The 25,382-nt window shown below is 42.6% G+C and overlaps 1 protein-coding gene across 1 annotated transcript in view; it reads left to right on the top strand.

The window, feature by feature from the left end:
- Positions 1-24,689, top strand: part of IL1RL2 (interleukin 1 receptor like 2) — a 44,691-nt gene extending 20,002 nt beyond the window's left edge. Inside the window, exons 6-10 of the mRNA XM_008058158.2 lie at positions 7,588-7,717; positions 8,501-8,637; positions 14,997-15,140; positions 22,101-22,262; positions 24,271-24,689. Of these exons, the coding sequence (XP_008056349.2) occupies positions 7,588-7,717; positions 8,501-8,637; positions 14,997-15,140; positions 22,101-22,262; positions 24,271-24,689 (992 nt within the window). The remainder of the gene's footprint in view (positions 1-7,587; positions 7,718-8,500; positions 8,638-14,996; positions 15,141-22,100; positions 22,263-24,270) is intronic.
- The last annotated feature ends 693 nt before the right edge of the window (positions 24,690-25,382 follow it).

Raw genomic sequence — 25,382 nt, 5'->3', positions numbered from 1 at the left:
AAATTTATGAAGATAGATATTATATTGCATATCTTTTCAGACTAGTGGTATAAAACTAGATATCAACAACAGGAAGAACTTGGACATTTTATAAATAATAGAAATTAAACAACATACTCCTGAATAATCCAATGGGTCAACAAACAAATTAAAAGAGAATTTTAAAATGTCTTAAGACAAACAAAAATGAAAACACAATATTCCAAAATTTGTGAAATATAAGACAATCTGTTCTTACAACTATAACTTTATAGCAATAAATGCATACATCAAAAAAGAAAGAAAATAAACTACCTAGTACCACAAAGAACTAGAAAACTTAAGGAAAAAAAAATAGTTGGAGGCATCATACTACCTGACTTCAAAATATACTACAAAGCTGTAGTAACCCAAATGGCATGGTATTGGCATAAAAACAGACACATAGACTAATGGAACAGAATAGAGAACACAGAAATAAATCTATATATCTACAACTAATTAATTTTTTTTATAAAAGTGCTAAGAACACACACTGAAGAAATATCAGTCTCTTCAATAAATGAGAACATTGGATATCCACATGCAGAAGAATGAAACTGGATCCCTACCTTTCAACATATGAAAAAGTCAACTCAAAATGGAATAAAAACTTAATTATAAGACCCCAAAAACTATGAAATTACTAGAAGGAAATATAGGGAAACATTTCATGACCTTGTACTGGGTAAGGATTTTTTTTTGGATGAGACCTCAAAAGCATAGGCAACAAAAGCAAAAATAGATAATGTGACTGCATCAAGCTAAAAAAGCTTCCACACAGCAAAGGAAACTGTCAACAGTAAAAACACAATCTACTGAAAGGAAGAAAATATTTGCAAACTATGCATCTGAAAAGGGGTTAGTATCCAGACCATATAAGGAACTGAAACAACTTAGTAATAATAATAATAACAATAATAATCTGATTTGAAAGTGGGCAAAGGACATTGCTTATTGGGTTTAAACATTAAAAAAAAAAAAAGAACAAAAAACCCAAACAAAACATACAAAGGCCGATGGTTAGGTTAAAAAAGTGCATAACATCACTAATCATCAGGGGATTGCAAATCAAAATCACAATGAGATGTCACCTCAGTTCAGTTAAAATGGCTGTTATTAAAAAGACAAATGATCTTACGTGTGGCAAAAAGGGAACACTTACACACATTCGGTGAAAATGTAAATTAGTACAGCCATTATGGAAAACAGTATGGTGATTCCTCAAATAGTTAAAAAATAGAGCCACATGATCCAGCAATCTCACTGCAAGGGACATACATTTTTTAAAAATGAAATCAGTATGCCAAAGCGTAATCTGCATTCCCATGCTTATTGCAGCACTATTCACAATAGCCAAGATGTGGAATCAACTTGAGTGTTGTTCAGTGAATGAATGAATAAAGAAAATGTGGAATATAGTGGAATATCATTCGGCCATAAAAAATGACGTTCTGTCATTTGCAACCACATGGATAGCCTGGTGGACATTATGCTTTAGTAAAATCAGGCAGTCCCCGAAAGACAAATGCTGCATTATCTCATGTGGAATCTAAAAGAGATGATTATAGAAGTAGTGGAATTTAACAATGATTATCAGAGAATGGTGAGGGTAGCAGAGAGGGGAGGATGGGAGACGTTGACCAATGGGTACAAAGTTAAAATTAGAAAGATTGCCTAAGCCAGTGGGTTCGAGACCCGCCCGGGCAGCGAGACCTCATCTCTACAATAAATCAAAAAATCAGCCGGGCGTGGTAGTGCATGCCTGTAATTCCGGGTACTCGGAAGGCTGAGGCGGAAGGATCGCCGGAGCCCAGCAGGTCGAGGCTGCAGTGGCCGGGAGTGGCCACTGCACTCCAGTCTGGGCAACAGAGTGAGACTCCTACTCAAAATAAATAAATAAATAAATAAATAAATAAATAAATAAATAAATAAATAAATAAAAGAGAACCCAAGTTCTGGTGTTCTATTGCACGACAGGGTGACTATAGTTAACAATAAGGTATTATGTCTCTCAAATTAGGTAGAAGAGAAGATTTTGAATGTTTTCATCACCAAAAATGATAAATTTTGAGATGATGAATATGCTAATTACCTTGATTTGAGGATTACACATCGTATGCATGTATCAGAACATCACTCTGTGCCCATAGATATGTACAATTAATATGTGCCAATTTTTAAAAATAAAATAAAAGCTAGATTAAGTAAATACTGGTATTTGCATACAGACAGACAGATGAAAGCAGCAGAAAACACATACACATAAAACCAATAAATCAATTGACAGATGCTGGAATATACAAGAATGTAGTAAAAGGAATTCTGGGCATTTAAAAATGTGTAGGGAAAGGAAAATGTAGCAAATATGTGGTGTCAGTATAGCTTGCTAAATTTGGAGAAAATGTAGTTTATTCTTTATTTCACATCAGACATGAAAATAAATTTTGGCCCGGCACGGTGGCTCAAACCTGTAATCCTAGCACTTTGGGAGGACGAGGTGAGGGTATTGCCTGAGTCCACAGGTTCGAGAACAACCTGGGCAACTTGGTGAGACCTTATCTCTACAGTAAATCAAAACCTTAGCCGGGTGTGGTCACACACCTGTAGTTCTGGCTACTTGGAAGGCTGAGGCAGAAGGATTGCCGGGGCCCAGCAAGTCAACGCTGGGGTGGCCGTGAGTGTGCCACTGCATTTCAGCCTGGGCAACAGAGTGAGACTCCAACTCAAAAAAAAAAGAAAAGAAATTTTGGTGAACTGAAGAAATTCATATACAAATAAAACCACAAGAATGTCATTATGGCAAATAGTTAAATTTTCATCTAACCTCATAATGTTGTACTTTCTTTTGGAGGAGCATCAGAATTCAGTGCTTATTGTTGAATCGTTTGTCAGTACTTATGCCTTAACATCTATAAATTCTGCTTACAAGTTTAGAACCAGGACAGATATAACATGAACTGCACAATGTAAAACCATGGATTCAACTGGCCATGGATCAAAAATTCAGAAAAAAATGGATGTTTAAGTTTGAACTAAACATGTACAAATTATTTATCTTGTAATCATTCCCTAAACAATACAGTATAACAATTATTTATATGGCATTTACATTGTTTTAGGTATGATAAGTAATCCGGAGGTGATTTAAAGGATATGAGAGGATGTGCATAGAGTATATGCAAATACTATACCATTTTATAGAGGGCACTTAAATAAAGCAAAACCCACCCAAAGAAAATAGAAGAAATAATGTAAAAAGCAATAGCAGAAAATAATAAAATAGAAAATAAGCATATAATCAAGTGACAAAGCTAAAAGTTTTTTTCTTTGAAAAATAGAGTAATATTGATAAACCCCTGTATGAATGATTAAGAGAGAAGATACAACCTGAAGGATAAAGAGGACATCACCACAGATCATATAGATATTAAAAAGAAATAACTTTATTTTTAAAATTCATAAAACAATATTCTGAAAACCCGGAAAATCTGATGCCAGACAATTTTAAAATTAAAAAGAAATGGACAAATTCCTATAATAATCAGTACACAGAATCTGACACAAAAAGAATCTACAAAGAACTCAAAACAAATCAGCAAGAAAATAAACAACCCCGTTAAAAGGTCAGCAAACAACAAGAACAAACATCTCTCAAAAGGAGATATACAAATGTCTAGCAAACATATAAAAACATGCTCAATATCACTAATCATCAGGGAAATGCAAATTAAGACCACAGTAAGATACCACCTTACACCAGTCAGAATTCCCATTGTTAAAAATCAAAAACAATACTTGTTGGTGCAGATGCAGTGAAAAACGAATGGTTATACACTGTTGGTGGGAGTGTAAATTAGTACAACCTCTACAGAGATAGGTATGGAGATTTCTCCAATAACTCAAAGTAGACCTACCATTCTGTCCAGCAATCCCACTACTAGGTATCTACCTAAAAAGAAAAGAAGTTACTGCACAAAAAAGGCACCTGCTTAATATATGCACTCACATGTTTACTGCAGCACAATTCACAGTTGCAAAAATGGGAATCAACTTAAATGGCCATCAGCTGATCCGTAGATAATGAAACTGTGGTGTACACACACACACACACACACACACACACACACACACACACACACAGCCACAAAAAATGAGACGATGTCTTTTGCAGCAACTTGGATTGGAATTGGAGATCCTTAGCCTAAGTGAACTAACGCAGGAATGGAAAATCAAATCCCGCATGCTCTCATTTATACGTAGGAGCTAAGCTAAGGGTCTGCAGAGGCATATAGGATGGTAGGGACATTGGAGACCCAGAAGGTAAAGGTGAGAAGGAAGGGAGGAATGAAAAATCACCTATTGGGAACAATGTGATGGGTGCCTTTCATAAAGCCCAGCCTACCACTATACAATGCATCCACGTAACCAAAAACCATTTGTACCCCTAGAGCTCTTGAAATTTTTAAAAAGATAAAATTAAAAATGAGATATAGAATTCAGAATAATCATATAACTATTAAATAAATTTAAAATCTTCCCGTACATTTCTTATTTAAGAGAGAAAAAAAAAAGAAAAAGAGAGAAAGCCCTTAACTCATTTTATTAAAGGTCACAGAAACCCTGACACCAAAGCCCAACAAGGACATTATTAGAAATTTCAGGCCAATCTCATAAACATAAGTAAAAAATTCTAAGCAAATTGTTAGCAAGTTGATTTTTACAACATACACGATGGATAGTGCATCACGACTAAATTGGACTAATTCCAGGAATGAAACATTGTTTCATATTAGGTAATTCATTGTTTTATTTCACATCAACAAGCTAAAGAAGAAAAATAATATACTTACCTCAATAAATACTCAAAAGCTACTTAGAAAAATTAAATCAGAAATGTGTTCTTTAAAAAACTCATACAACTAAGAATGGAAGGCATTCTTAAAGTCTCATAAAACTAGCAATGCTTAATCTGATGATAAAATATCTGTTTTTAAAAACCTACAAAATGGCTTGGCGCAGGGGTCCCACACCTCTAATTCCAGTGCTTTAGGGGGCCGAGGCCGAAGGATTGCTGGAGCTCAGAAGTTTGAGGCTGCAGTGAGCCATGATTGCACCACTGCCCTCCAGCTTGAGTGACAGAGTGAGACCCTGTCTCTAAAAAAACAGCAATGAGGTGGTGGGGGGAACTGTGGAAACATCACATTCAGTACTGAACTGTTGAACATTTTGCCTTTGTGTTGAGGAAGAAGACAGTCAAAGTCTCAATAGGTTTTAGTTTCTACAGACTTTGATACGTTGATTATAACATTGATATGAAAAGGCAAAGACAGTAATATTCAATATATTTTTTAATGAAGAAGAACTTAGATGGAAGGACTTGTGCTACCAGAGTTCAAGATTTATTGAAAAGCAACAATAAAAAGCAACAATAATTTAAATAGTCAAATAGTGGCACAAAGATAGATAATGGAACAGAATTGAAGATCCAGAAATAGACCTAGACATAAAAGACAATGATTTCAACCAAGTCACTACAGAGAAGTAGAGAAAGTGCGATTTTTTCAATAAATGGTATTGGACAATTGGATGTAATATAAAGTAAAATGAAACTTAGCCCTTTTTCCACATTATGTATAAAAAATAATTTTGAGTGACTTGTAGATCTAAATATGAAACTCAATGTATTAAAGCATCTTCACGATTTTGAGGTAAGAAAATATAGTGTAAATAATTAGGACATACAAAGCAGTGAAGGAAAAAATTGGTTAGTAGGATTTCATTAAAAATAAGAATGTCTGTTTATTAAAGGCAACATTAAAATAATGAAAAGACCAGCCACAAAGCAGGAGAAGATACTTGCAATAAAGATATCATATCCACAATCTAGGAAAAACTCCTCCAAATTAATTAGGAAAAGACAACCTTGTTGAAAGATAGACAAATGACTTGGACAGATAGTTCACAACAGAGGCTATCTATGTGACCGATAAAAATGTACAAGGGTGCTCACCCAGGTACAATGTAAGGAAATGCAAATAAGGCACCTAAAATAAAATAGACTGACAACACTATTTTGCTCGTGGGGCAAAACAAAGAGAAAATATAAATTTACTAAGTATAATTTAGAAATGTGTGTGGAGGCAGGATAAGGAAAAGGGGGAATGGGTAGGGCTCACGTATGGCGAAGTAGAAATATCATTGCATTGGGGTTAGAACGGTCGTTCACATTTCGTTTCTTCTCTATTTAATGTGTGGCCTTGTGCAAACCACTCCATCTATCTGAACTTCAGTTTTCTCACTTAGTTGAGTATATAAAGAAAAAGAAATGCTCATACACTGCTAGTAGACATGTAAATCGGTTTGACCCTCCCTTCGGAAGTAGTTTGGATCTGTCATTTGAGGTTGAAGATATGTGGCATCCATCATCTACTGATCTGACTGGTAGGTGGATGTGTGTGCCCATCATGTGTGCAGGTATGTATATGTGAAATGTGTACACATGTGCACCAGGTGACATGCATGAGAGAGGTCACAGGAATTGTAGGCATAGTAGACACCTACCGGAAGCAACACAAGTGTGTATTAATATATAGCAATCGTAGAAGAAAGGAATAACACTTTCCATTATCCGAGTACTACATGGAGCAGTGTGAATGAATCTCATTCACAAGATGTTGAACAAAAGAAGCTGAAGTTCAGGGTTAACATGTAAATTAAAAAAATATCAAGTAGAGAAGGGTGTCTGTGAGGCTTCTGGTGTTCTGGCAATATATTTTCTTCTTGGGGTGAAATTGGTACAGACATTCGCTTTATGGTGATTCATTAACTTTGCATTTATATTCTAGATTTTTTGCTTCATATGTGTGGCACATATGCTTAGTCACAATGACTTAAAATGCCACCAGGAGAAGGAAGACTTCTTGAAACTTAGGGTTTAGTAGGCTCGTGGGGCAAAAATAAAAGAGAAAATATACATTTATGAAATATAATTTAGAAATGTGTGTGGAGGCAGGATAAGGGTAAGCGGGGAAGGGGTGGGGCTCACATATGGTGAAGTAGAAATATCATTGGACTGGGGTTCACATCTCGTTTCTCATCTGTTTAACGTGTGACCTTGTACAAGTCACTCTATCTCTCTGAACTTCAATTTTCTAACTCATAACGTGAGGATAAGAACACCTGCTTTTCTGTCTTGTAGGGTTGTTTTGAAGATAAGAAGTCTGAAGGACAAAATGTGTTTAAAGAGCTGTAAAGTGCTTTGCTCATGTTGCTAGGAGTAACCGTAGCATTGTTGTATCTGATATCGAAGAAAACATTTGTCAGAAGCTGGGGATGTTTGGCAGCATATGCAAATCTCTTTAAGACAGAGATCCTGGAAAGTCACTTGTCTTTCATATTCTCAGTCCAGGAAGAGAATGAAATAGATTAATGTTGACCCAGAGGGATATTTCTGATAATCAAAGGATATTCAAGGCTCAAGAGTATGGTGCATTTGTTATCCAGGTGTTAACAACTTTGAAAAACTGTAGAATTTTCATTGAGTATTTATGACTTTGCTTTGTATAGGCTCCAGCCTGATTGTGGACTGCAATATAACAGACACGAAGGATAATACAAATCTGCGATGCTGGAGAGTCAATAACACTTTGGTGGATATTTACTACAACGAATCCAAGCGAATCAGAGAAGGAGTGGAGTAGGTGTTTTGCGTTTCTGGCTTCGCTGAAAGCTCGCAAGAATTTCTCCTTCTAAATTAACTTAGTGTAACTTCTGCTGTTTCTAGATGGTTCTCTCTGCCTGCTAACCATTCCTTTTGTCTTCCAAAGAACTTCTCAGTGCTGTGTGTGGTCAAGCATCTGGTTCAGAGAAGAGTGAGATGTTCATGTGATCAATCTTGCCTGCGACACATTTAGGGAGATGTGGCCAAAGATGATATATGCCTTAGAGCAATAAGATTCATTTCTTGTGGACTACCACTTAAAACCTATCCCGTTGCCACTCAGTTATCTCACGAACCATAGGCCTTCAAGGCTTAAATAGCAAAACAAGCACCAACCTGAGAATTTCTTGTGGGAAGATGATATATAATCATTAACTGAGTGCTATGCACTCCATTTAGAGTGGTATAAATTGAGTGGTGTAAAATAAGACTAATGAAGTCAGAGGGGCAGAAGAACTTGTTGGGGTCATGCAGTGTAGACGAGTTACACTATGTGGAGAGGAATGGGGAAGGCCCTGTGGGACTGGGGATGGTGTCTAGGAAAACAGAACCACACCTCACCACTGTCTGAAAGAAAATGCAAATGTGGAGCTATACAACCTACACACCTCAGTGGGCCACTCAGTGAAGTATTCTTAAGGAAAAATGAGGGTCCAAAGTGTTCTCCAAGAAAATCCTTTATTTCCAGAAAAAAGAGATTATAAAATATTTTGGGTAAATACGAATCATGTGTTAATGACTGGCTCTTTTCTTTTGTAGAAACCATGTCCCTTTTCAGGAACATATTTTGTATACAGTAAACATAACCTTCTTAGAAGTGAAACTGGAAGATTACGGCCTTCCTTTCATGTGTCATGCTGGAGTGTCCACAGCATACTTTATATTAAAACTCCCAGGTAATGTTCCAGTGGGTTAACTTACTATTCAGAGTATTCAAGATGGGGGTCAGGAAACACAACTGAAAGAGAAGTGACATTCAAAGTTCAGTGTGAGGCAACAGGGTGCTGTTGAAAGTAGAAATCAGATATGAAATCTATGGAAAGCACATCCAATGGCTGCTAATATTCTTAGAGTGAGGCTGGGATTTATTGTAGCATATTCTGAAAGTGCCATATTGATATACGTTGAGATTTTATGTACCAAAGTAGAAAAAACAAACAAACCCAGAAACTGAACCTATTGAGCCTAATTGCTAAACTTTTGCAGGCATTTGCTTGTGACAGTCAGCTTTTAGATAATCGTAAATAACTTGATACATAAAATACTCGTATGTATTTTTACCTTGTAACTTTGCAAAATCATCTGAGGTTGAGTTCTGACATTTGAGGAGAAAGGCTTTCGATTCAACTTGTATGTCCAAATACAGTACAGAGTGTCCCGATTATCCATTGGAGGTAGAAAAGCCAGAGAACGGAGAGTGAAGTCAGCATATAGAGAACAACTTAACGTTCATAACATTTCCAATACCTTGTAAAATGCTGTGTGGTTTGCCATGAACTCTTTTTTTCCCTTGATTCTACGTATGAGTTTGTGTACGTATGAGTTTGTGTACATGAAAGAGAGAGGGCTTGGATCTGTTAGTTTTCCTTAGTGATCAGTTAAACCCATGTTTGCATGCATCTAGCTGAAGTTTCCCTGGAAATGTTTTACTAGAACTTAACACAAGTGAGTGATTGCATGGAGCTAGCAGATGTGCCTTTGACCCTGCTAAGCTCCTCACCTTGTAAGTGCCGCCACCTTCCTTAGTGCAGTTGTGAACATGGGTATGCATGTAGCAGCGTGTAGGTCTTGGGGTGCACGTTCTCTCCCTCACCTCTGCTCCCTGGAGGCCACTGTCCCTCTGGCCCCAGCTGCCTTAACTGTGAGCGAGAACAGCACCGCTTCCTCATCCTGGATCTGTGGGGAGACCTCCTGGGTTGCATCACATAGACAGACCCTGGAGCCCATCTGCCACCACTGTCCATTTTTCCTCTTCTCACTGGCTTTTCCTTGCCATAGACAATCACTCTCGATCACTTTCCCCAGCCAATCTTGTGCCCGCCATCTCGCTTTCTGGTACCTCTGGGTGATTCTTGAACCCCCATCATCTGTACTGCTTTTCTTTCTGCATCTTTGTCCCTGATAATCTTTCTTTTCATGGCATCAACTGTCATCCCCGGATAGGTGCAAACAATTTCCAATCCTCCAGCTGTATTCTCTCTTCCTGCACGGTGACCCTCCATTTCCTGCTGTGTGCAGGACTGCAAACACATTGGCTAAAGTCTGGAAACATATCTAAACACTCACACCTTCTGATTCTCTGCTTTTCTTACCTTTGTTCATGGGGACTCCTTATCTTCTACATTATCCAAGCTCAGAATCTGGGGTCATTTTGATGCCTCTCTTCTTCTCCCTCATGCGAAATCCACATAGGTTGCCAAGTTCTTCCCTACAACATCCACCAGCTGTATTGGTTTCTCATGTGCACTCCTACTAGCAAGCTGGACGGGGGGTGGCACCCACCCAGGACTTTAAGGGTCGGGTTTCCAGGCCCAGATCCTGACTTGTCCACATAATGAGCTATGTGAATACAGCACAGTCACTCAACCTCTCTGCACCCACATCTGCTCATCTGTGAAATGAGGAACCTAATAGTATCTGCCTTCAAGTGTTGTGAGAATCAATTGGAATTTTCTGTTTTTTTGCTTTATTGTTGTGGAATATTATAGAAATATACAGTAAAGGACACACAGAATGTAAGTATCACAGAACAAATAATTATATAGCAAGCACATGTGAAACTACCACCTAGATTAAGGAAAATACATCACCAGACCTGAAAATGTGCCACTCCTGATCAGAGAATCTCTTCTCTCTAGATAATCCCACCCTCGACTTTTAGAAAAGTCATTTCTTTGATTTTTCTATCTATATTGATATCTGTCAACTTACAGTTTAGCTTTGCCTGTTTGGAGCTTTATATTAACAGAAGTATATGGTGTGTTTTCTGTCTTAGGTGTGTGCAGTTCATCGGTACGTCAATAATGTAGCATGTGGTGTAGTGCATTTGAATTGCTGAGTTCTGTCTCATTGAATAACTAGGTCACAATTTATCTTTTTTTTTTGAGTTGGAATCTCACTCTGTCGCTGAGACTGGAGTGCAGTGACTGCTCCCGGCCACCGCAGCCTCGACCTGCTGGGCTCCAGCAATCCTTCCACCTCAGCCTTCCAAGCAGCTGGAACTACAGGCGCGTGCTACCATACCCGGCTAATTTTTTGATTTTATTGTAGAGGTGAGGTCTCGCCAAGTTGCCCCGGCGGGTCTCGAACCCGCGAGCTCAGGCAATCTACTCACCTCGGCCTCCCAAAGCGCAGGATTACAGGCTGAGCCACCGAGCCTGGCTCACAATTTATCCATTGTGCTAAAAATACGTGGTCATTTGAGTCGTTTTGAGTTTGAAACTACTAACAAGTAAAATTGCCATAAAAATTCTTGTCCATGTGTCTTGGTACCCATGTAGAAGGATTCTTCTATGATATATCATTAAGATGAGTATCTGTCGTTGATATTTCCATCTAATGCCATACTTCTCTCCAATGTGATTCACCAATATTGACTGCTAGGGATAACAGTGATGAGAGAATCCCATGAGATAATTTTGTAAAACAAGCACAGAGCCTGACATTCTGTGAGTTCTAAAAGACTGTTTATTTCTGTTAGTTCTGTTCTGGTTCCAGCCATTTTTATGTGCTGTTTGGATAATATATTAGTTGTCTAAGTGGTTTCTTTGCCTTGGGAATTTTCTCTGGTCTACTTTATCCTCGTGATTGTTGTAGAGTTGTCTTCTCCAAGGATGACTGTAACTCTGCCACTCCCCTTCCTGTACACTAATTAGTGTCGCCTCCTTACCCTGGGATAAAATGAAGCTTCTGGCTTAGCACTCAGGGCTCCCTGATGTGCTGTTCCCATTAGTTTCCTAGTAGTTCACCTGCCCCATGAAATAGAGAGTCAGATGGGAGACAAAGGAGGGTCTTCAGTGGGTCTGAATTGTGAAGAAGGTGGTGACTTTGGGACAAGTACAGAAATGTGCAGTGAGGACAGGGTAGTTTTTCACCCAGACTCGCCTTCTGGGTGAAAAACTACCTTACCTCTTGCTCCCCAGTAGATGCCAGCAGAAATACAGTGTGGCTTCAGCTAGGGAGAGAGACTCAGGGTCCACCCCAGAGAAAAAAGGGGGAAACTGATTGCAGGATGCCTTGGAGCCATTCCATGAGATCTGAAGTCGTAACAACTTACATCTTCCTCACTTAGAAGTTTTGAGTTTTTTATTTAGCAACCTAGACTGAAGTTGACCAATGTAGATTTCAATGCCAATACTAACTTACTGTGGACTATCTGGAAGCACTGTGTTCAGAAGGATTCTGAGGCCAAGATTAGGCTCGGAGGAACTACATGCTGTTACCAGGTAACACCTGTCAACACCTGTCAAAGTGGGGAAGTCCTCTGTCCTCTCTCTTTTAGGCTGGTCAAGAAGTTCACTAAATTAATCTTTGTTCCTGTCAACACTAATTTCACATCTCGCATGAGCGTAGTTTGGGTCAGGTTTGGAAAGAGCAGTTTGTTTCATGTGCCCTGAGTTATTAGGAAGCCCACCCTCTGAAATCCAAGCCTCTCGCGGGTTTCCTTGTGGGAGGAGTTCAGGTTACAGCTTCTCCATTTGACTTCCTTATTTTTGTCGATGACACCTCCAGATTTGAGTCATATTTCGCCTGTCTGAAGCAGGATCACTAGAAAGTTGTTTAGATCGAGTGTGGCCTTCTGTAAATTTCTTTAATCACTTGTTCTCAACTGCCATCTCAATTGGAGGCTGGTGTTTTGCCATATGGACTCAATGGCGAATACCACCTTTATCAAGGTATCTGGACATCAGCAGTGAGTTTTCTGTCGACTTGTACGACTTCAAAGCCTCAACTTTCTTTGAATGTATTCATAAATGTGCTATTTGCAACGTTATTATCTTTGAGCTCATTTACAGGGCAGAGGGTACCAATACTTCTGAATGCAAGGAATGATGAACCAACCCTAGAATTTCAGACCATCATTCCTATTTTCTTGCCGGGAGCTTTTTGAGTCTCATTAATGCTGTGGGCATCGTCTTCCCACCATGACGGTTTACAATACCAAGATCTATAAAATATACATTACATTTTTCCAGACAGGGTCCTCCCAAAGGAGAGGTGGCAGTGTTACTCCAAGAGGAAATTATAACAAGAGTTGGGAAAGGGCAAAGTGGAGTAGAAGGTGGGAAGGAAGGGAGAATCCATCCCGTGGTGGGAAGCCAGAGGTTCTAACAAGTGGTCAGGATCAGATTGGGCTCTGGCGTGCAGAGCAGCGGCTCTACACTGGCTGCACTGGGACTTTATCAATGAAGTTTCTTTTTGGCATCAAATGTGTTTTTAGTTATTGTGCCTGTATTTAAAGATATGCAAGTAGTTAATGGGAAAGCTTGAGACTTGAGACGTTTAGGACATGGTCTCGTCTAGGGCAGGCTGTGATTAGCTTTTTAATGAGTATCTATTAGCCACAATGGAAAACAGCATGGAGGTTCCTCAAAAACTAAAAATAGAATTATCATATGATCCAGCAGTTTTGCTGCTAAGTATACATCCAAAGGAAAGAAAATAAGTATGTCAAAGAGATATCTGCACCCTCATATTTATTGCAGCACTATTCATAATAAGCAAGATATGGAATCAAGCTAAGTGTCTATCAATGAATGAATGGAGAAAGAAAATGTGGTGTATATTTGCACAATGAAATACTATTGGTCCATGAAAAAAGAATGAAATCTTGTCATTCTCAACAACACGGATGGAACTGGAGGACGTTGCGTTAGGGGAAAAATAAGCCAGACACAGAAAGGCAAATATTGTGTATGCTCATTCCTATTTGGGAGCTAAAATAATTGATCTCATGGAGGTAGAGTGTAGAATGATGGTTACCAGAGACTGGGAGTGAGTGATAAAGAGAGGTTGGTTGATGGGTACAAATACAAGGTTAGAGAGAAGGAATAAGATCTAGTGTTTGGTAGCACAACAGGGCGACTGCAGTTAACAATAATTTACTGCCTATTTCAAAATAGCTAGAGGAGTGCAATTCGGAGTGTTTATGGCACAAAAAAAGATAAACGTGTGAGGTGACGGATGTCGGAATTACCCTGATTGGATCATTACACACCGTATGCTTGTATCAAAATAGCACACACACCCCACGTGTATGTACTACTGTTATGAACCCATAACTGAAAAAAAAATGAAAGTCCTCTGGGGGTCAAAAAAAGAACCTCCTTCCTGCCCTCCTTCCTCTATCCTTCCATCCAGTGAGGATTGGAGGATTAAGAAGCCAGAGAAGGAAGTGGCATGCGAGGTGGGTTCTAAGAATGGGAAGATTTCTCGTCCTCTCTCCTTCTTCCTCTTTTTCAGTTTTCTTCTTTCTAGAGGCTCCTTCTTCGGTGGCACAGGTGTGGGTCTGTGGTGAGGCCGAAAGCTGTGCTGCTCCTCTTCTTGGATTTGTAGGAGCATGTTTTCAGGGTTCCGGCAGAACTGGTTCTGCTCCCTGGCCATCTCCTACCCACCACTTGGGTTCATAATTGCTCTGAAATGTGCTTACAAGGCAGAGATGGCTGTGCACGCCCTTTCTGAGTCTCTACCTCTCAGACAGGCACCAGCCTGGACCCTGATGGCACAAAGTGGATAAGGTGAGAGTTTGGTTCTCGGCCGGTCTGTGGAGCCGGCAGGGGTGACTTCCCGGGGAGACAACGGATGGCTCTTTATTGATGACAGGAGTCCAGCTGCTCAGTTCAGAGCCACTGGAAAAGCAGTTGTAACAGTATTGTAACCAAGAATGTGCAACCGAGCCTCCTGGAGAATGTTCCAAGTGCACACACTCGAGCTACACCCCTGGACTAAGCAGAACCTGGACGTGTGTGTTTTGGAAGCAGTCCTCATGCAACTGGATCTGTGCTGCAGTTATCATCAGTGGCTAGGGCTCTTTTCTCATAGATTCCCAAGAGCCTGTTAGTTTTCTAGCATTTATGGTCCAGGTCGGATTAGTCTACTCCCACTCCTGTTATTTAACTTTAAAGAAATATTTAAGCAATGCCCTCATTGACACCAATGCATTTCCATTTGGCATTTATCATGCAGTCTGGATGAGTAAAGAATGTCCTTGACTCTTTGTATCATTATCGTACTTTCATTCTTTGCTCACTTATAGCTCCAGATTTTCGAGTTTACTTGATAGGAGGACTTATCGCCTTGACAGTCGTGGCTGTGTCTGTCTTGTACATCTACAACCTCTTTAAGATCGACATTGTACTGTGGTATCGAAGCTCCTTCCACTCTCCTGGGACTGTAGAAGGTAAGTGTGTGTTATCACAGAAAGATGCCTCATAACTGGTATCCTCTTACCTATATCCCCATTCTGAACATACTTGGTCATATTTTACTATGTTGTTGGCAAATTTAAGGAAGGACTGTTCCCTGGAACTTCCTAGGCTTCAGAGAAATGGTTTGTCCGTGATCACCAGCATCGTTCTGTGACGTAGGGCTTGCAGGCTAGTAGTGACTGAGTGAATATTTGCCAGACAGCAAGAGGAGACATCTTCGGGGTCCCGCTGCGGCCACGTCATGAAGTCCCTCACACATCGTCCTCCATCCATGGGGGGAAATTTATTCAAGAGCAAGGTGCTCTCCATCCTGACATGTCCCCAGTATAGTGGATGCTTGTGTAGGATCTGTGTGGTGAGAGAGGTGAGTTGACTCTTGTATCTGTTCCTAGGCCCTGAGCTTGGTGCCTGAAGGGGGTTAAGTCTCCAACTCTCAGATTTGGAGAGAGATGGACACGCGCTTAAGTGGGAGTTCTCCACTTCCTGTGTTAACTTAAAAAGATATTTCGTGTTCTTATATTTCTCAGCTATAGGAAGGACTAGAAGAGGACGGAAGGAAGAAAGAAAGAAGGGAAAGAGGGAGGAAGAAAGAGGAGAGAGCGAGAGACCAAAGACAGTGGTTGATAGTGGGCTTAGGTAGGAAAGAAGGAAGGAATGAAGGAAGGAAGGAAGGAAGGAAGAAAGGAAGGAAGGAAGGAAGGAAGGAAGGAAGGAAGGAAGGAAGGAAAGAAGGAAGGAAGGAAAAAAGAAAATGATCAAATTCTGCTTCATCAAGCGTGCAGTGGGAGTTCAAGCAGGGAAGGCATTCAGCTGGGCCTGGGGCACAGGGGGTCTCTGTTGCTTATCTGAAGATCAAAGCCAGTTGCCCTCCCCAACCCCGTGCTGGAGTTTTAGTCTGTGATGCCCATGTCCTACTCATGCCATTTGACCCAGGAATGCCCCCTGACACTCCAAGCGGCAAGCCTTTCCCACTGCGGTGTTTGCAACTCTCTGCGCTACTTTCTTTCTTGTCTCAGATTCTAAGTCCTTAAAAAATTAAGAAATCTGCTGTGGTGTCTTCTAATTAGATATAAAAATTAATATAAAGTTGAGGGCAACCCCTTCGGGTTCCTGCTCACTGTGGGAGCTTTTCTATCCTCTCGATGAATCTGGCTTTCTAAAATAAAATAAATAAAATAAAAAATAAAGCTGAAGACCCCCTGCATAGCTGACGTGCATGGAGATGCACACATTTATTATACCTTTCAATGAGATGCTTGCAGCGACAAAAGCAGGAAAGTTGGGGAACTGGGTATCCGGGCATGTTTTATGGGTAGCTAATACATAGAACAGGTTATTGATATTAAGTATCTGCTTTGTACACAAAATACAAGGCACAAGTTGTTGCCCACATGTCTGGTGAAGCATAGATGATCTAACTGGGATTTTATTTCAAATTAAGTTTCAGAATTCAGTTAGCAACCCTTGAGCCACGTTGAAAGCAACAACCTCCTATTTTTTTTTTTTTTTTTTTTTTGAGTTGGAGTCTCACTCCGTCGCCCAGACTGGAGTGCAGTGGCCGTTTCCAGCCACCGCAGCTTCGACCTGCTGGGCTCTGGCGATCCTTCCGTTTCAGCCCTCTGAGTAGCCGGAATTACAGGCACGCGCTACCACGCCCGGCTGATTTTTTGATTTATTGTAGAGATGAGGTCTCACTGCCCAGGCGGGTCTCGAACCCGCGGGCTCAGGCAATCCACTCACCTCAGCCTCCCAAAGGCGCGAGATTACAGGCTGAGCCACCGAGCCCGGCTCTAACAACCTCTTTTTAAGGACAGAATTCCACTGGGCTTTGTGGCTGCATCCCAAAGGGCCGCTGGCCCTGCAAACGGTCAGATCGGGTTGGGGGATCTCTAGTGTTGGTCGCGGTCCCTGCAGAGGCTGCCCTACCTGGGCCCCCTTGGGACTGGACTCCTCTCTGCATCTTTGAGTTCCATCCACCACCATGTATGTTTTCTGACACAGCTGTGAGTAGTTCTGCTGCTTTCTGTCATTTGACTAGCGGGGCCAGAATGGGTCTACGTGGTCTTCCTAAAACTCTGGCCCCTTGGCGTGACCCTCACCGACTCCCAGGAGCGTGACGACAGCCGTGGCTTCTGGGGATTGTGCAAGTGTGCAGGGAAGCTGCCAGTGAGGTCAAGTTTAGCAGGAAGAGAAAAAAGGAATAGTGACTCAACCCAGAGCAGGGGCTGAGGAGCAGAAGCGAGCAGGGAGCCCCGCCCTTGCCGCCCAAATTTTGTACAGTGGACTGAGGAATTGAAGATCTCGGCTGGAAGGCAGCCAGGGTCCAATGTTTCTCCCTTTCTTTCTTTTTTATTCAGAAAAGTATGCATGCACTTTGTGATTTCCTCTGTAGAAAACGACCCCCATAATACGTCTGTTAGTGCTGGCTTTAACTTTGAGCTAGTGATGAGACTCTGAGATTAGTCCCAGATTCTGTTTACAGCTTTGTCTCCATGGAGGATATTTCCCGAGTTATCTGGGGACCATAAAAGACGGCAAATACAAATGAGGAAGAGAGAGAAATGATGTCCTTCTTAGGATAAGCTGTTTCCCCCGACTAGCTTGGTTAAGCTTTGGAACACAGTTAATAATTGAGTATGTGTGACTCAGTTTTAGTAAGAGCCTTGATAGTCAGCAAGTTCTATGCGTTCTCTATCGAGTCACAGGTACTTTTAAAAGTCTTCTGTCAGGTGTGTGTGCATGTACAAGAATGGAAGGGTCAGCGTACGAATCCACTGAAAAGATCTGTATGTATTTTGCCTTAGGTCAGATAGGTCTCTAGAAAACAGGCATGTATGACAGACAGTCAAAACAGAGACAAAAGAGGCACCGTGGACAAAGGGAAAAAAGTCAAATGGGAAAATAAGTCAGAGTAGAGTTAACGTCAAGTCTTGGGCAGTTTTTAAAGGCGAATTGCAAGGTTCTTTATGTACGCTGTTCTAGAAACCTTTCAACGGTTCTTGAGAAAGCATGGCTTTTCCTGAGGCTAATTTCTAAAGGAAGTAATTTTTTTTATAGGGAGTTCTCATTTTAAAAGGATCTCGTGTAAGGAATCTTGTCCACAACCGTATTCCTGTGGTAGATGTAAACCGCATGCTGTATGTGTCTTTTTATTCTAGTGTCTTCTATGTGTGTTAGAGCTACAACCACCAAACCACATGTGACTCAGTAAAAGCATTTGCATGAAGGCCAATTCGAATCTGTCTGATTTTTCCACTGGTCTGGTTTGATCAGGCCTAAAATTTAGTAATGTCATATTGACAGAAAGCAGGGAATGGAGTAATCTTTAGGCAATCTTTCAGAAATATTAATTTCTACAAGTGAGCTTACTTATATGGATTTGCCAACAGTCAATAAGGGCATACAATTTTAAGGGAGTGGAAATAGGTTCTGCCTGTTTGTGGGAGTGGAGTGAAGTGCCAGAAGAACATGCAAGACTGGAAATATTGCTGGGGCTGTTTTAGGAAACTTGAGTCTGACACAGTTGCCTAAGATTAATCAGGGATAAGTTTGGTGATGGTTCCTGCATCCGTTTCTCATTTCAACCATGCCGAAGGGAACGGTGGGCCTGGGTTCTGGCCAAGGTTGTGCACTTACCAACTGGGAGACTTTAGAAGGGTCACACAGCTTTGCTGTTCTCAGCTTTGTGTCCTTACTCATAATCCAAGGAGACGACCATATCACTCATAGCTGATTGTGAGAGAAACAACTGGGAGATCCTGGAGCACTGTTGACCAACAAGACCCTTCAAAATCAGTATGCTGATGCCAAAAAAAAAAAAAAGCAAAAGGGGTACAACTTGATTTTTGACTGAATTGGTCAGTAAATTACGAATCAGTCATTGGAAAGTGACAAAAGTCTATGGCATTTTGAGAAAAAAATCAGCAAGCCCTAATCTATTCAAAAGCTTAGAAAGAAAGGGGAAAAGAAGGACTGAGAAATTGGGGGCCTTTTTATATTTTGAGTTTTGAAAAGAAGTGAGGTTTCCTTGCTGTCCTAATCTCTTTCTGATCCTGAAGTCAGACAGCAACAAGTATCTACATCCTCAGACACTGTGCTTTGAAACAGCGGACGTGGAACACTTGCTGGAGAGAGTATGCTTTGCAAAAGTAGTTTGTTAATCAGTGGGACAAAGAGAAGCAGATTGAGAGAAGAGAGAGACTAATGGCAGAGTCTGCGACAGAGGTAGCCCTGAATGTTTGCTGTAGGTCGGGGCCAGGAAATGCTGTGTTTCCTGGGAGGCTGCCGCTGTCTGTGGTGGCTGGAGCCTCAACCCAACCAGCCTTTCATCATGCAAAAGAATGAATGTGAGCATGCTTTCAAGTGGGAAAATTTGATTTCTTCCCCAAAAGTTCAGAAACATAAGAACTTCAGGAAAAGTTGCTCTTTTTTTCGATTTTTTATGTAAAAAGAAAAAAAAAATCCCCTGGCTTTGGAAAGTCAAATGTGTGACATTGAATTTTGTACAGAATATTCACTTGCTTGAGTGGTGATCTGCACGAGTGACGTCTAAGATTCCACAGGAAGTTTTAACTGTGTTGGGTTGTTGCCACCTCTACACACAAATTGAATCTCGCTTCTGTACCTGCTCTATGATCCCACTTCATTAAAAAGCTGTGTCTGACCTGTCCCCAGCATAGACGTGACTTCTCTAAACCTCTGTAAAATCAAGCTCCGTTCAGATGTTTGTTGCATACTGACTGAGACCTCCTCTACTCAGGTCCTGCACCGGGGACTCAGGCTAGAGCAGGGAGCCAGAGTCTTCACTCTCCCACGCCTCCCTGTGGTGTCAGGCCGGGGAGACAGAGAAAGAGTGTGCATGCGTGTGTATGGCTGTGTGTGTGTGTATGATTGCACATGTATGTGTATGTGTGTGTGGCTGTGTGTGTATGTGTATTACTGTGCATGCATGTGTGTGCGTGACTGTGTAGGTTTGCGTGCATGTGCTTGTGTGTGCACGTGTGCAGGTGCAAGAATGGGGAGAAGGCCTAAAAGTCACCATGGTTGGCGTGAGAACTGATGGAATGAGAACAAGCGATGTGTGACCTGTAAAGCTCTGCATGCATTTTTTTTTTGAGTTGGAGTCTCACTGTCGCCCAGACTGGAGTGCAGTGGCCGCTCTCAGCCACCGCAGCCTTGACCTGCTGGGCTCTGGAGATCCTTCCGCCTCAGCCTTCCGAGTAGCTGGAACTACAGGCACACGCTCCCATGCCCCGCTAATTTTTTTTGATTTATTGCAGACATGAATTCTCACCTGCCCAGGTGGGTCTCGAACCCGCGGGCTCAGGCAATCCACTCACCTCAGCCTCCCAAAGGCACGGGATTACAGGCTGAGCCACCAAGCCTGGCTTGCACGCATTTTAACTACCATTATTTAGACAAAAACTAGAAGAATACAAGATTTTCCCTTCCCTTGTTAATCTTAGAACCAGCCCTTTCCCAAAGTTCCATGAAAAGGACAACTTCCCTCTCTGGCACCCATTAGGTTGGCTTGGAATTTCCAAACAGCCCAAAGCTTGGAATCACATTTTCCAATGAGATGCCATGGTCACTTCTCTTCCCGCACAAACCCTCCAGCCCTGCCGAAGCTCCTGGTTTGTTCATAGGCCTCCCGAGTAGGACACGACATTCCCCAACTCCTGTGCCCTCACAAGCTGTTCACCCAGGCTGTTTACCTTCCACTCTTGACCTTTGCTTCTTTCTAAATGCTCCATGCTTTTCAGTCCAGGAGCCATCCCCTGTCCTTGGTGAATTTTGTCAAGCACTCCAGGTGATGGGAATTTTCCTTTTTCACTGTCCCCTCCATTCATTCAGCTTTGCCATCTCGTGGGGCCTCATGTTGCTCTATTTCCGTGTACGTGAACGGTCTGGCCAGATAGATCCTGTATCTCTGCATTGGCCGGCACAGGGACTGCTCTTATGGATGCTCAGTAAGTTCTGGCTCTTTCTGACAGTGAGGACACGTGCTGTTGGGTGTGCCTTCTCAGTATGGCACTGCAGATCCTAGGGTCTGGTCCGATGCTCGTTCCTTCTGTGATGCGAGCCTGTGAAATCGCAGTGATGGAATTTACAGATGGATCTCAGTGAGGAGGGATTCATTCCGTTTTGCCTGAAGCAGTTAGGACAGTCCTGCATTGCACAGGATCACCGAGGGTGACATGGGTAGATGAGTAGAGGGTAGAGTCACCTGCTCTTCTGTTGTTTATTTGAGAGACCCTTTTTTGGTTTGTTTTAGAGACAGGGACTTCCTTTGTCACCCAGCCTGGAGCGCGATTGGTATAACCAGAGCTCACTGCAGCCTCAAACTCTTGGGTTCAAGTGATCCTCTCACTTCAACTTCCCAAGAAGCTGGGATTACAGGCACACGCCATCATGCCCAGCTAATTTTTTAAATTATTCTTATTTAGAGACAGTGTCTCTCTCGGTCATCCAGGCTAGAGTGCAGTGGTGTGATCACAGCACACTGCAGCCTCAAACTCCTGGGCTCAAGCAAATCCTTCTGCCTCAGCTTCCCAAGTAGCTGGGATTATAGGCACGTGCCACCGAGAAGGCGAGTCTCCTGCTTTTAATTCTCATTTCCGGTCACATTACAGGGAGTGGTGGACTTAGAATCAAAGACTTGGGGAGGAATTAGGAATCGCAGAAGTGATGCAACTTTTTCAGTCTTGGCTTCATTCTCGTGTAATGGGGGTAAGACCACCTCCTTCAGAGGTTAATTTGTGAGATAAGGTGTTATAGTGTGATTGGGCCTGGTACCCAGTCAGCCACCTGGGGATTCCCAAGTCATTACCCCAGGCCAGAGGACATCATGGTAGCAACTCAGGTTCCCACTTTGTTAACATGAAAGAATATGGTAGGAACCGTTCCGTGAGCTTGTTCCATTTCCTTTTCAGATGGGAAGCTGTATGATGCATACGTCTTATACCCCAAGCCTCTCAGAGAAAGCCAGAGCCATGCCGTGGACACACTGGTGTTGACGATCATGCCGGAGGTGCTGGAAAGGCAGTGTGGATACAAGTTATTTATATTTGGCAGGGATGAATTCCCTGGACAAGGTGTGTTTCAAGTGAGGTCCAAAAAGAAATGGGCGAAAAAAAAGGAATGAAATCTCTCTTTCTCCATTCACTTTACGAATGGCAGCAACTCTGCTTGTCCACCCCACAGAACCACAGAAGGCTTGTGACCAGAGTCGCGGGGCCCGGCCGACTCCAGGCCAAGCTCTCTGCCCTCACGGGCTCAGTCTTGCACTGCAGTGCTGGGATTCCTGCTGCAATACTGTGAGCCTCACTTTGGAGTAAGGATATGGTTAACCCATTCCCGTGAACAAGCGGCCAGTGACGCGGTCGTGGCCAAAAGAGTGAAAGGTGACAAGTGGTCATTTGCCCTCGTGTCACCAAGACTAACTGATGAGTGCTCTCCATTTGTCTGAATATGCAAATCTGGTCATGCTTCAGCTGATTACATAAACCTCAACTCTACCCCCTCTTCTGCTATCCAAATAAGATGGAATTTTTTTTTTTTGAGTTCGAGTCTCACTCTGTCACCCCGACTGGAGTGCAGTGGCCGCTCCTGTCCACCGCCGCCTTGACCTGCTGGGCTCTGGCGATCCTTCCGCCTCAGCCTTCCAAGTGGCTGGAACTACAGGCACGCGCGGCTAATTTTTTTGATTTATTGTAGAGATGAGGTCTCGCCAAGTTGCCCAGGCAGGTCTCGAACCCACAGGGTCAGGCAATTCACTCACCTCGGCCTCCCAAGGCGCGGTATTATAGCCCGGCCTAAGATGGAAGCTTTACACTTACTTTTGCCATTTCACAGGAGTGTGACTTTGGGTAATTCAGTGAGCATCTCTGAACTTCAGATGTCTCATCTGCAAAATGGAAATAAGAATGCGTCCTTGACTCAGTTGAGAAGATTAAGTGAGAAACCTGAGGAGGGCCCAGCACAGAGCCTGAACACCTTAGACGCCCATCGCAACAGTCCTCTCCTACCTGCTTTGTCCTTTTTCTTTTAAGGCTAACACAGTGAAATGGCTGACATCTGAAATGAACATGCTTTCCTAGAATGTTTCCATCCAGTCACTTATTCAACAATTATTCACTGAACACCTCTACGTGCTGCACACTGTTCTAGGCACCAGATACACACAAATCAGCCACGCAGAAGAACCTATCCTCAAGGAGGTTACAGTCTGTTCTTACATCCTAGGAGAGGCAATTGCAGACCGAATCACATCTGCAGAGCTGGGTATCTTTGAAAACCATCCCCTCCTTTCCTCAAGCAACAATCAGGGTGGGTTATCTGGTTTCTAAATTAGTCACATAAATCCTGGTCATTTCAATAACTCTAAAGATCAAATACAAGAGGAACATAGCAATGAGCTAACTACATGTTTCCCGTCTTTTGAAAATCTATTTATATTTGAAAAATGTGTTCATTATCTAATATATGCTAGGCTTCTGCTAGTCTTAGGATACAAAGTTAGACATGATGACATACTTGTTGGCGAAGGAAAGTGACATATCAACAAGTCACACATACACAAAAGTGACTCATGACTGTAGAGAACCAAGGAAGACCGGGAAGGCTTCACAGAGGAAGTGACAGAGGTTTAAAAAAAAATGAAAAACTTTTGTTAATCCATTCCTAAGTCACACTTATCTTAAAATCCATATTCTCTTCTCGGAGCCCATTTATAACAATCTCAGGAGCATTATGACTCGGGCTGTTTTTTTTTTGAGTTGGAGTCTCACTCTGTCGCCCAGACTGGAGTGCAGTGGCTGCTCCCGGCCACCGCAGCCTCGACCCAATGGGTTCCGGCGATCCTTCGGCCTCAGCCTTCCGAGTAGCCGGAATTACAGGCGCGCGCTACCAGGCCCGGCTGATTTTTTGATTTATTGTAGAAATGAGGTCTCGCTGCCCAGGCGGGTCTCGAACCCGCGGGCTCAGGCAATGCACTCACCCCAGCCTCCCAAAGGTGCGGGATTACGGGCTGAGCCACCGAGCCAGGCTAACTCGGGCTGTTTTAATCACGTGCTCTTCTGAGTTTTCTTTCTTTATTTCCAGCCGTGGCCAATGTCATCGATGAAAACATTAGACTGTGCAGGAGGCTGATCGTCATTATAGTCCCTGAGGTGCTAGGCTGTGGCCTGTTAAAGAACATGTCGGAAGAACAAATCGCGTTCTACACTGTCCTCATCCAGGATGGAATAAAGGTCATTCTGATTGAACTGGAGAAAATCGAGGACTACACAGCCATGCCGGAGTCGATTCAGTACCTCAGACAGAAGCATGGGGCCATCCAGTGGAGCGGGGACTTCACAGAGCAGTCACGGTGTGCCAAGGCCAAGTTTTGGAAGAAAGTGAGGTACCACATGCCACCCCGCAGACGTCCATCGCCCTCTCCTGTCCAGCTGCTGCAGCACACACCCCGCAGCCACAGGGAAGGCAGGTGGAAGGACGGCACAGGATTTGTCACCCACTGATGGAGAGTTTGCCATCACGAGGTGGCTTACTGTTGGACAAGGATGCAAGGATGCATGTTATCGGGTTGTTCACCCCTGGAGCTTGCAGTTATGAACTTGTGAGAGAGTCTGCACTTGTTTGTTTTGTTTTGATCATTGCTACTTCTTTACTGAAAGTCACGGCTTCTACATAAGGTTCTTGTTAACTTACCGACTTGCAGACACCCACGAGCCCTCACTGAGCACTGGGTGGATACAGCATTCGGGTCCCTTGGGAACGTGATGCAGGGTTGTAGAGATGGAATTTGACACGTCAGAGAGTTTGCCCTCGATGGGACACCTGTGAGGCCTGAGATGGAAGCCTGGGCTGTTGGAGGCAGGAGGGTAGTCTGGAGCTGGGAGGACTGGCAAGGATAGTGATGCTTTGTCCACCTGCTGTCCAGGGTCCACAGATTCCCTGTCCTCGGGTAGCATGGGTCGCATCTGTGTCACTCTGCCAGTGCACAGAAGAAGCTGTGGCCGCAGTTTTAGCACACTGCTGCTGGAAGCAACTTAGAGGTCACCTAGATCAGGGGTCCCCAACCTCCATGCTGCAGATTCATACCAGTTCGTAGCTAGTTAGGAACCAGCCACACAGCAAGAGGTGAGAAGCAGATGAGCAGAGAGCTCCATCTACTGTCAGATCAGTGGTGGCATGCGATTCTCATGGAAGGG

This window comes from Carlito syrichta, unplaced genomic scaffold (assembly GCF_000164805.1).
Source record: "Carlito syrichta isolate Samal-C Ts95f unplaced genomic scaffold, Tarsius_syrichta-2.0.1 Scaffold303233, whole genome shotgun sequence".
NCBI classification, from domain to species: Eukaryota; Metazoa; Chordata; class Mammalia; order Primates; family Tarsiidae; genus Carlito; species Carlito syrichta.
Note: the sequence above shows the minus strand (reverse complement) of the source record. Positions and strands in the feature narration are given on the sequence as shown.